The following is a 12,687-nucleotide window of genomic DNA, read 5'->3' on the forward strand; positions in this document are numbered from 1 at the left end:
AGCTGATGAAGAGGCTTTTAGTATAGTGGAAGATGCAGTGGTGTGAACAGACCAGCATAAACCCGCAGTCCCTTTCTACACTATGGACCACTCACTCAGGTTGCCTTTTTAACGGCTAAAGTCACTGTCCCTGGGACTGGGAGCTGCAGGCTTCTTCCCGGATCAAAACCATTTCACCTGCTTTCCAAGGCTTGCAGGTGAGGGTTTCTTCTCTACTTCCACTCCCCATCACATCCAGTCTACCGGATCTCACCAATACCAATACCAACACCAATACCATCCTCTATTTTCCAGAGGAGAGCACTCTTCCCCACAGCTCCCTGAGAAGAGGCCTAGAGGCCACAGAAAGCCCAGAAGGCCAGGGGTGGTACCAAAGGAAGCCCCCAGCAATCACAGAGGAACTACCAGGTAACATTCATGCAGACTGTGATACCTAAGACTGTATTTTTCTATAATAAATTGCTTTCTGTATATTTTGCAGGTTAACCCCAGAACACTTTGCTTTTCTAAGCACAATTCTAGTCTTAGGAGGAACCCAAATTAGTATGAGGACTGTATAAGTATTTACTTCTGAGATTCAATCACATGATCACAGAATAAATAGAAAGACTGGAATTTAACTTTAGTTAAAAAAAAAAAAGAACAAACAAGGCGGGAAAGGAGTTCTTTTAAAACACTGAATTTAAACACAATTATGTGTAATTTTAAAGTTGCCATACACCATGAATTGTGATACAAATGTAATCTAAAAGAAATCATAGTGGAGAAATGATCCTCCTTATGGAGGATGTCAAGAGAAACCGCAGGAAATTGTGCTGTCATGAGTTGCACATTTACATGCTTCTTATTGTCAAATAATTTGGTCATAAGAGCTTACTGAGTGTTAATACTTGGATAAGAACAAACTCTTGCAAGGGAGGGGACAAATAAAGAGAGGTAATTTGCAATCGGCCCGAATTATGTAATGGTTACAGGGTGGAAAAAGTCCAATCTGTGGAGTGATGGTTATTTTAAGAGGTGCCAAGCAATTCAATTTTTCTGTTTCCAGGTATGTAATTCTAACATGCCCAAACATTTGACAGTGACTTCTGACACTCCTTTTTTAATAGTGTCTACATGGCTGATAAACCGTAAATTTAAAACACGATGTGGGAAAAAATAGGTTAGAAAAAATATTTCCTTTTGAAGAACAGTAGAACTCGAAGATGCTTGGCTTCATCATCTCAGTTGTGTAGAAACTGGACGGTCTACTACTGCTTCAGATATTCAGAGCACAGACTGCCCATTCGTGTTATAAGGTCATCTGATGGTGAGACAGGCTGGAGGGCCGCTACTTTTTGTTCAGGGACCTTGCTCCACCTTTGCTTTGCACTGGGGAAAGCCGAGAAAAAGGATCTTGAATGCTCTGGATACAAAGGTGTCAAGGGAGAACTTTGGTAGTAAAGGAATGGGTCCTAACTAGGTACAGTCTGTATTGCTTTTCGTACCTAGCTGTGTCCCCAGATCCTAGCCCACCTTCTGACACACTGTAGGCACTCAATAAATATCCGCTGACTTCAGGAATACACAAAGCGGTATGTCAGAACATCAAAAAAATACCTAAATAGTACCTTTACTTGAAATCCCTAACTTTCTCTTCTCAGCCTGAATCTTATCCGTACGAAAAACCTGGTTTCAATTTCAATTAAACTCCATTTCATAAATATTTATTGACCATCCACTAAATCTGCATGGCTGTTTGGCCAAAGACCCAAGAAGCTTTTCTAGGCTGACATAATCTCCCCTTTCTTCGAATACTATGGCATTTATTACCTGCCACTTCACTGTCCCCTCTTCTGCTGCCTTGAATCCTAACTTAGGTTTCAGAGTCTCATGTGTGCATGTACGTGCATTTAAAATGCTGCACATTCTCTCTGCCTTGATCAAACGTTTTCTGCCTAAAATGTCGTTTTGCCACCTTTTACATTTGAACAGAAATTTCTCATTTGTTAAGTTTAGCCCAAACATCACCTCCTCTGTGGAGTTTTTCTGTTCCCAGTGCAGAATTAACTGTTTCGCTATAATGGCTACAGAAGCCCAGCAGTAAGTTGGACTTGCATTTTAATTAGCCATCTCTCTTAGCTGACTGCTGGGTAACTCTTTAAGACCGGGGATGGGGTACAATTCACCTCTCTACTGGGCTGGCACAGTGTCCACTGTGACTATAAACCACTGGCAGCTCTAGAATTTCCTCTATGGCAAACAGATACGGTAATAAGGGGACAGAACTGGATGGGAGACAGATGACTTTCTTAAATGTTGCACCAGCATGTCCCTTTGTACAAGACTGAGAAAACATCAACTTTTCATATGAAAGGAGTTGAAGAAGTACTGACAGAGATGCTCAGCACAGCTACAGCAATCCAGGTTCACTGAACAGAATGAAATACGTGGGAAACAGTGATTCCTTGAGTCGGAAATCCTTTGGGGGACCAAGCTGATAACAACATTATTCTAGAAGATGCTCTTTTTTCTCAGTAGCATAGATATTGAAGCAATGAGGATGTTAATCGTCCTCTAAGGCCCAAGCTTATTAAAATAAGCCTGGGTTCAGCATGAGGAATGGGCCACATTCTTGGGCTTCAAATGTGCACGTGTGTCTCTAAGGAGCCATTATTTTGGTTACTGTTCCACTGACCAGGGATTATCCTGAGAGAACCGAATCGCTGCAGGTGGCAACATTTCAGAGCCCCCTCATCTTGCTCGGAGGGTAAGAGAGTTTAGAGCAGGAGAGGAAGCAAGAAGAACTGACAGAGAGAAGGGGAGCCTCTTCCCCCACCCACTCTCAGCACGTAGAGTAAAAAAGAATTTGATAAGATCGGGAGCAAATGCCTGTATGTTTCTACTAGCATCTCGGCTATCTTTGGTAAGAAAGTTCTTGATGATGATACTAGGTCACAGTCTGCAATCAGCAGAATGACCAGATGTGTCTCATTACCTCAATTAGTAATTTAAAGGGTGGGCGTGTGGACTTCTAACTCCTCTGTTCCTCGAGATGTTCAGTGGGCTCCTGATAAATGGATATGGAAAAAAATCAAAAATGTGCACACACACACACAGCCCTCTTCCACATCTACAGCAGCTGCACACTCGAGCAAGGAGAGCGTAAGGCTGTGATTCAGGGAGGCCCCAGCTAGCATCAGCCATGAACACTTGGCTTCTCTGGGCTTTTATCCTCTTATATAAAATAGGAATAAAAAAGTCCTATTCTTCTTCTACACACAGGTGTTATAAGAATTAAAATAAATAATACACATAAAAGCACAATGAAAATGCTAAAGGACAATGCATAAAAGTTGAGGCCCTATGACATCATTTTGCCCCTAATGTACAAAACCATGTATTATGTGGCTGGTTAAAATAATTGGAGCTATAAAAATGAAGAGGATGGAATGGGATTGTTTCAGCTATGAAATATGAATCTCCAAAATGCATGTTTGAGATTCAAAGGGCAAAGAACCAAAGAACAAAATGAGGTCCTTGGCCTCTCCTGAGAAAGGGGATGAACACATTCCTAAGATCCTCCAGTTTATCTACTGAAAAACATTTGAGGGCTTCTCCAGTCCTTAAGTCTTTCCCCAGATAAACATATGAGGTGCTTAAGTAATCACAAATTCATTTATAAAAGGAAATGACTATTTTCCACCAATTTTCTACTCTTCCTGTTAAAGTCTTTAGATGATTTAAACTGAAGAGGAGAAAAGGGAAAGAAAAAAAATAGCAATATAAATACAAAATGTTTCATAAAGAATATATCCATCACATAAAGTAATTAACATCTTTAGGAAAATCAAAATAACTTAACAATGTGTTGGAACATACCTTTCTTTTTCCTTAAGATACTTGTTTTTAACGATCTTGGTGAATGATTTCAAAATAAATGTATCATCATATGCTAAGCATCTTATCATAAAGCAAAGACAAAATCAGAGGAGAAGGAGCTCTAAAGGTTTCTGAAATTAGAATTACAAATCACAAAACCCAATATGTCCTGGCTCTAGCCCTATGATTCCCACACCCTTCACCAATATTTCTGGGGCCGTTGAGTCAGGGCTCCAGGCATAACGCTAACGGAGTCAATGTTGGGGATTTGGAGATTCATTCCTTGGTCTAAGCCCTATACTCTCATCAGTATCACCTTCATCACCTGGACACACCCTACACTTCTTTTGATAACCTGCCCCTGGTACAACAATTCTCATTTCCAAACTCACAACCATGGACCCATTCAGGGTTTTGGAGCAGGTGAAACCTGGCAGAGTCTTACTATAGTAGATTAGAAGAAAAAGAATCTGAACCCAAGGGGAGACTGCATGATAAAGATTTTGTGAATTAGTGATATACTTACTAAGAACCCTGAAGACAGGATTCATCTATGTCATCTGGGAATTTTCCCAGATAAGGGAAAACAGGAAAAGGTGAAAGTCTAGGATTTAATTAAGGGTACTGCCTTGTACAAGTTCCTGCAGTTATTAAATTTTGTGACTTTATTGAGAATTCTCAAAGGCAATCATTAAAATTTCTAATAACATGTCACCAATTTGCTTTGTTCCTGTTACGACACAATATTAAGTTCATAGTGATTACATGTTCCTTGATTTTCTGTTAGTATATAAACTGCCAGTCTTCATTCCAGGTGATCTGTTTTCCCTGTTTTACTTCCCTTAGTTTATGGTATCCATCTCTACTTAGGAGGGATTCCAGTAGAAATGGGTAAGAAAAGAAATGACACATCTGTAGGTCTGTCCCTCCAGAAAATACTAACAGAGTTGCCCGACACCTATTCAGTTAGAGGCCTGCCCAGTTATTGTATCACTGAGGACTGACTGGCTTTACGGAACTGAAAGTATTTGTTGCATTTCTTCCAAAGAACTGAGCAATTCCACGATTTCCGAGAAAATCCCAGATGTATGCACAGTTTCTTCAAAGAAATAGAGTAAAAACAATTTTCACATACTCATATGATATCATCTGGAAAAACTCTACATTTCTCTTAGAGAAACAACATACTTCATGTATTTAAGGGCTGGACCTAATAAAACACACATTATCCTGCATCCTGGTCACCCCATATGACTCAAGAGGAGGATTTCTGAGGTGTTTCACAAACTTTGGCCATTCTTCAGCCATTCTAAGGCAGCACCCACTAACTCCCAAAGAATCTGAAGGAAGGTCTTTCTCCACAGACTTGCCGTGTTCCCTACCTCTCCTTTGTAAGCTCAAAGCTCTTCCAAAACAGCACTGGCCACAGTGTGCTTTCTAGTTTTCTGCAGGACAGTGCCCTGCCGTACTGAACTCTTAGAGGACCACAACCCTATCTTATTAATCCAGATCCCCAGGGCCTAGGCCAAAGAAGGGCTCAAAACATGTGTAAATAAAAGTAAATTGATGAAAAAAAAAAAAGTAAATTGATTGTCAGAACTTAATACACTAATGAGACAGATGAAGAGATGGCTGACTGCTTTCAATACATATACGTGTGTGTGTGTATATATATCAATACATATGTCATCTATGCAAAAAAAACAAAATTTATAGGGGCAGTTGGATAAATGGAGGTGAATGCATACACTTTTTCCCACTATGGTATTTAGCATTACAAAATGCAGTAAACAGAAAAACCACAACAAAAACACCAATTTATGTTTATTTTTGGTAACAAAGTAGCAAATATCTATAAACAAACATGTTTAGAAGGAAAAATATACTACTGTATCCCATATTCTGCTCAAAAAATAAACTCCCTTTCGACTGGTACATTAGTGGAGACACAGGAGTGTGTTATCCACTGCAACAACTGAACCCAATGTTGGACCTCCCTCCCCACCTTTTTCCACCTCACTTTTTGCCCACCCCCTGCCCCACTCGCCAATTAGTTGGTTTGCTGAGACCAAGCAAACGGATTTTAAAATTAACTTCAGCAAAATAAAATCAGAGAAAACCTGTCAGCAAAACCCCTAAAACCCCACCTCTCTACATAATACACCACAAATATGAATAATATTCCACTATAATAACAATTACATCTCTAACAATAGTAACACAATCCAAGATAACTTAACTTTCTGAAAGCAAATATCAGTCTATTATTTTATAAAACTAAGTAAGCTCTGGAGCTACCAGACATCAACGAAATATCCTTACTTGGTTTCAGTTCAAGGGAGCCAACTCTCTTGAGAAGGTCTACTAAATTTAGACTCTGAGCTGATTTCATCACTAACCTGTCCTCCTGACAGAGGTCTCTGTGGACAGGAGGAAGAAGGCACTGGGGACCCCATACTAGGGTGAGAACAACCTATTTCACAGGCACAGACTGCAGCCAAAAACGTCACAAAGAACGCTCTGCTTGGCTCAGAGCACCTGTCCTACAGGTCCCAGGCACGGCTGATAACCACACCTCTGAATCCTGCAGTGTTACTGTAAAGCCTAGCCCCTTCTGGGAGCCATGAAGGACTGAGAATTGTCATTTTTGACTATGATATGACCAGCTGGATTCAGGAACTTTCCTGGAAGAAGAAAACACCAAAAACTTGATCCCAGACAAAGCTTGAAACAATGTGGAGAAGCACAAAATGAAGCTGAATCGAATCCTGATCATTTTGTTTTTTTTTTTTTTTAAAAATATTTATTTATTTATTTAATTTATTTAGGCTGTGCCGGGTCTTAGTTGCAGCACGCGTGTGGGATCTAGTCCCCTGACCAGGGATCGAACCCGGGCCCCCTACATTGGGAGCACAGAGTCTTACCCGCTGGACCACCAGGGAAGTCCCTCTGTCTTTTTTTTTAATGCTAGTCAATTAAAGATCTACAATTTTCCATTCTAAAAAAATGGTTTCATCCAAACCAAGTTTTATTCAAATACTAAAATGCTCATGAAAATCACTGAGCTGTTATAACTAGCCTAGTGACAGTACTGGAATCTGAGCATCAGTCGTTTGCTTGTGCTGTGGACAGAGTGGGGAGGAGGAAAGGAAGGTGGCACAGAGAGAGAAGGGCAGGCTGCCTCTCTAGCCTCTCTCTCCCATGCATGGGAGAGTCGCTCGTCAGATGCCCACTGGCCAAGCTCTGGCAGTGACCCAGCAGTGGACCAATGTTAGAGAAGAGGATGGGGGGCGAAGAGGCAAAGGAAAGATACATTCCTTCCACTCCCAACCAGCTCAACTCCCTGCCTCATTTCTTTTCGCTCTTCTTCTCCAGATAGTTCACTACCTTTGCTATCATCTCCAATATGGTACCTCGAGTCACTAAAGTGGATTTATAGGGATTCATAGCACCATACTGCCCATTCTCTCTCTCTCTCTGAAAAAAATTTTTTTATTTACAAATTTTCATTTTTTCTCTTAACTATATGTCCATTCTCTCTCTTGAATCCCTTATAAAGTATCTAGTAAACTGGTTTGAGCTGGTACTAAAGTCAAACCAAAATGTGTCACCCTACAAAAAGCCCTAAACATTTTATTAGGCAATTGAACTAAAAACATAAAATATTTTTAAGCCAAACAAATCTGGTATTTCATGTGGTTCAATCCCCCATCCCAACGTGGGAAATCCACAAATATTCATTTTCAAATCAAATGTAGATCAGCCGTATACTGTCATATTATTATAGGCAGTATTCACACCCATTGACAGCCTGTTCATTTATACAGTCCAGCTTTTCACTTGAAACGTAAAGGTTGCTGTTCACAAGAAATGAATGCAAACTAAATATGCATATGACTGTATGACCCAGATTTCATGTCCAAAGACAATTTCATAAGGGTACATCGTTGGGATAAAATTAAGAGGAGAAAAGAGTGAGTCATTTTCATTCTTTTGCAACTTACTGCAACATGTTTCTAAGTGTTAAACCTCGTACCATCTCTCCTTTAAAAAGCTTTTAAACTGCTTAGATGGAAACAAATGAGATGTTATATAAAGGCAGAAATTTCTGCAGAAAAAGGCGCACAACACGTGAAGCAGTATGTCAGTTCTTTATGAGCTAAAGAAAGCTGATGTTAGTTTTAATATTAGCTGGAGGGCAACCTCTTAGCTGGAAATTTTAAAAAAAGAAATAGGAAATAATGCAAATGAGGGAAAAAATGCCAAAAGGGGACTGCTAGGATTGGAACATAAACCTTTAGGAAAAAGAGTAAGGAACAATTTTATTGAATAAGAAAAAAAATCAGTTAAATATGTGAAGGTATTTTGTGTATGTTTTCCCACAGCGCATTGCTAAAATAATATCACACACAGTAAACTAAAGAAATTGAAATGAAACTGAAAGGAAAAGATATTTTCCAAGAAATCTGACTGACTACTCATTAAGTATGCTGAGGATAAATCACTTAGGTCACCAATATTTGGTTTTGTTCTTATCCTAATAGCACTGTCCTAGCTGCCTTCAATGTCTTCTAGAACAAAGAAGGGTATAAATAAATAAATTCATAAATAAATGAAAAGATAGCACTTCCTGCTAAATGCAATTGCTGAAGGCAAGAGAAAAGTCACAGACTATATTATGAATGAGGAAATCGTGCCAGATAAATTTTGGATATTTTAACTTTACTTTTAGTGGTTTGGAGTTTCTCTAAAATGCACTGCAAGCTCTTGGCTGCAGCACAGAAGTACTTGGGATGCTTGTTAGAATGCAGACTTTAGGTTTCACACATCCAGAGACACTGATTTAGAAGGTGAAGGATCCCAAGAACCTGCATTCTTAAGCAGCTTCTCAGAAGATTATAGATGCACATGGTCCGCAGTTCACACTCTGATGAAACTACTGCCTAAAATAAAAGACATGTCTCTCTACTGTGGACATTAACATGTTTTTCTGAGCCAAAAAAACCCACCAAAAAACAAAAAAATATCCAAAAAACAAAAAACCAAGACAAACAAACAAAAAAATGTATTTCAATAAAGAAAGGAACCTTTAAATATAATTTAAATAAATATATATTTAAATATTCTTCTGAACCATCAACCTTAGGTAATAGTGAGTTATCCTAATGTAAATGATCTATTCTCATGATCAAAATGGTTTCTACAGGTTTCATCAAGCCACGCTGGATAGCAACATAGCTACATACGACTATAAAATGCACACCAATGCTTTCTTTAAGGAAACTGTACAAGAACTCTTCCAAGATGCTACCAAAATTTTTGTTGAATTTGCCTTATGTGAAATTTGAAAGATATGCATAGAAATTATACATATTTATATAAATAATAGGTACACACACATATATGCACACATACACTCCAGCATTTATTACTACCGTATCTAAAAATTCGAATTTGCTTCTCATTTCATTTGTCAGCAAAAACCCCCCAAGTGCATTACATAGGAAGCTCCTCATGGGCTCCTTCAACACTTTAGACCCATGACTGGCAATTTTCTGCGACTCTTTTTCTTATCTCCTTCCTTCCTGTGTCTCTTTTTCTTTGATAACCAACCCCATGACTCTTATCCACAGGTACATAGAGCCACTTTATGGGAAAGATACACAGCTTTGTCTTTGCCCCACAGCAGTTTCCAACTGATTTTCATTCATCCCAATGTGACCATTTCTGAGGGAAGAGTAAGTGTCAGGCCCTATGGAGAAACGGACCCACAATCACAATATAAAGTGGTATTCGCTATTAACAGAAAAGGGATGGCTAATAACAGAAAACACTCTGGGTTGTTTCTCCTCCAGCAAATTAAAAATAAAATATTAGAGAGCTCCAGAACACACAGCAAGAACGGCACCATAAAACTTGACTGAGTGGAGCTTTGCAGTTGAGGAGCATGCAACAGGGGCTGTTTCTGTCAGTAATTTTTAGAAGTCATTGCAATAGGCCAACAACACACACCTGGGGCGTCATCATAGTCTAAGTCAGCTTTTCTCTAGCTCGTACTGCAGGGCGAAGAACTGGCCGGTTAGCATCCATTACTGACCTCACAAATCACAGTATTGGTATTAGAGGCCTGGGTGCAGAAAGGGTGGGTGAGGCAATGCCTAGGTTCTGGCCACCCTCACTGTCTCGCTCATGAGAAAATGGTGATGGGAGAAGAGGTGTCAGTAGATGGGAAGTTTGTCTGCTAGTCGATTCTAAGCCAGTCTAGATGTGGAGAAGGGAGAGTGTATTCACTGGGGGGTTGGATTTGGGCACATCTGAGAGTGACTAGTGCAGGCGTTCCAAATTCTGACGGCACCACATGAAACCCTTCTACACATGACCCACTGAGAAAGCCAGCAGAACGCCCTTCTGCTGCCCCAACACCACTGCACCAGCTCTACCTGATGACTATTTTTGTACCTATCATGTCTCATGGGATTTCACATGAATACGTTTCAGTAATATTTTCTAGTAACACCATTTCCGGTCAGAGCCAGAGGCAGAGAGGAAATCTCTTACCTGTTAGTTCACAGGAAGAAAATACTTCCTGTTCCCAAAGGAAGACTATTTCTTTGATAAATACTCTAACCTAAGAATGAATTACTTTACTAGTGACAAGTTCTTTAACAAGCCCCTACCTTATCATTAAAGTCAAATCTTTTCTTTTCTGAAACAATTTTAGCTCAATTCGCATTCCCTGCAGACCTACTTTATAGCAGGCAGGCAGGGTGCCACCGCAGACACATGACAAAGGATGAAACACCGTCCTGTCCTCAAGGGCTCTGGGTACCTTCAGGGGAGTAAGAGCTGGACCTTCTAACACAGTGTGGCATGCATTATTCTGCAAGGGTGGGCACAGCGTTCCATGAACACTGTGGAGCCTGGGAGATCTGTGGAACCCTTCAGCGGGGGGTGACAACCCAGTTGGATTTTAAAGTGTGAACGAGATTTTACTGCAAATGAAAAGAAGGACAAAAGGAACCTGAAAAAAAGCTGTGGGATGCAAAAAGGAAGGAGTCTTTAGGCAACAAAGAGTATTTTGTGGGACTGAGGCACAGGGGAGAGAGATGTGGAAGATGATGACACCAAGGAGATGGGTTGCAGTCAGAACAGAAAGGACCTTATCAGCCACATCAAGGAGTGGATTTTATCCTGGAGGAAGGACAATGTGGAGCCTGGAAGGTTTTTAAGGAGAGGTGTTGCAGGACCCAATCTGCATATTAGGAGGAGACATGTGGTGGCTGACAGGGGTTGACGGAGAAGAGGCTGGGAGACCAGTTACAGAGCTTAAGCGAGACCATTCATAACATGTGTTGTTAGGTGGCCATCATTCTCTCCCATATGTTCTTCAATTATATCTGAGCTTTCCCCCTTTAATTATGTATCAATACAGATACATATATTTTTTCCTATCCAAAATACATCACCTGTGGTTCATACAATCACATTCCACACGATAGGGAGTAAACGTTTATGTAAATACTTAAAAGAATCTCTTACCTGAACAAAGCTGTTCCACTTTCGTGTAGTTTAAAGATACTATGTCATTAACCCAGGCAATGATGTCATGTCGGCTCATAGTCTCTTGGGTTATCGAGGTAGAATACACATTGACTGCCATTCCCCAACTAGAAAACACAAACAAACAAAGTTTATTTACCTACAAGGAAAAAATTAACTCAGAATGATGACAGACATCCATTCAAGCTCTGAATCCCTGACAGAACTCTAAGGCTGTAAAAGTCCTGCTCTGGCTAAGCCGTTTCTCTTCCCTTTCTCTCTGTTCTACGTGTCTGCTATAATATGGTTAAATCTCATATATTGTTTGTTCAGTATCATTTTTTTGTCTCCCTCAACTTGACTCAAATGTTCTTCAGGTTCTGAGATTCCTAATCTCTCATGTAATTTAGTGTCTCACTTAGAAGGTAAATTGGGGAATTCCCTGGTGGTCCAGTGGTTAGGGCTCCATGCTCTGACTGCCAAGGGCCTGGGTTCAATCCCTGGATGGGGAACTAAGATCCCATGAGCTGTGCAGCCCAGCCAAAAAAAAAAAAAGAAAGTGAAAGTGAGTTGGGAATATTTTTTATCAGCTTTAGAGAAAAGGAAATTCACGTTAGAAACAGGTTACAAATACACTTCATTAGAAAAAAAATCCTTGGGACTTCCCTGGTGGCGCAGTGGTTAAGAATCCACCTGCCAATGCGGGGGCCATGGGTTCTAGCCCTGGTCTGGGAAGATCCCACACGCCGCGGAGCATCTAAGCCCGTGTGCCACAACTACTGAATCTGCGCTCTAGAGCCCGAGAGCCACAACTACTGAGCCCACGTGCCACAACTACGGAAGCCCACGTGCCTAGAGCCCATGCTCTGCAACAAGAGAAGCCACCAAAGTGAGAAGCCCGCACACCGCAACGAAGAGTAGCTCTCGCTCGCCGCAACTAGAGAAAGACTGTGTGCAGCAACGAAGACCCAATGCAGCCAAAAATAAATAAATAAATTTATTTTTTTAAAAAAGAAGAAATGTCCTCACCTGATAGTCTCTATCAGTCTCTAAAAGCTTTGGACAAACCCTTGAAAAAAAAAGTATACAAAAAGTATGTGGATAATCTGGAAGTCCTGCCTGATTGCACGAGTCTTCCTTTCAGCTATGATTGTTAATATACTCCTTCTGACCATTTCATGACACTTACTATTTCCCCCAACTTTTCGCTGGAGGGGTACACATTGGCCATAGAAAAGGTAACAGAAAAGTTTTGTTTTGCTTAAAATGCTTTGATAGCTAGAGTTC

General features: G+C 40.3%; 1 protein-coding gene across 4 annotated transcripts in view; it reads right to left on the reverse strand.

Annotated features, from left to right (window-relative positions):
- Nucleotides 1-12,687, reverse strand: part of MAPRE2 (microtubule associated protein RP/EB family member 2) — a 166,268-nt gene that overhangs the window by 64,807 nt on the left and 88,774 nt on the right. For all 4 annotated transcript variants that reach the window (XM_059041389.2, XM_067015290.1, XM_059041388.2 and 1 more), the window contains one exon: nt 11,401-11,528. In XM_059041389.2, coding sequence (XP_058897372.1) covers nt 11,401-11,528 — 128 coding nt within the window. The remainder of the gene's footprint in view (nt 1-11,400; nt 11,529-12,687) is intronic.

Source organism: Kogia breviceps, chromosome 15 (assembly GCF_026419965.1).
Source record: "Kogia breviceps isolate mKogBre1 chromosome 15, mKogBre1 haplotype 1, whole genome shotgun sequence".
In the NCBI taxonomy this organism is placed as follows: domain Eukaryota; kingdom Metazoa; phylum Chordata; class Mammalia; order Artiodactyla; family Physeteridae; genus Kogia; species Kogia breviceps.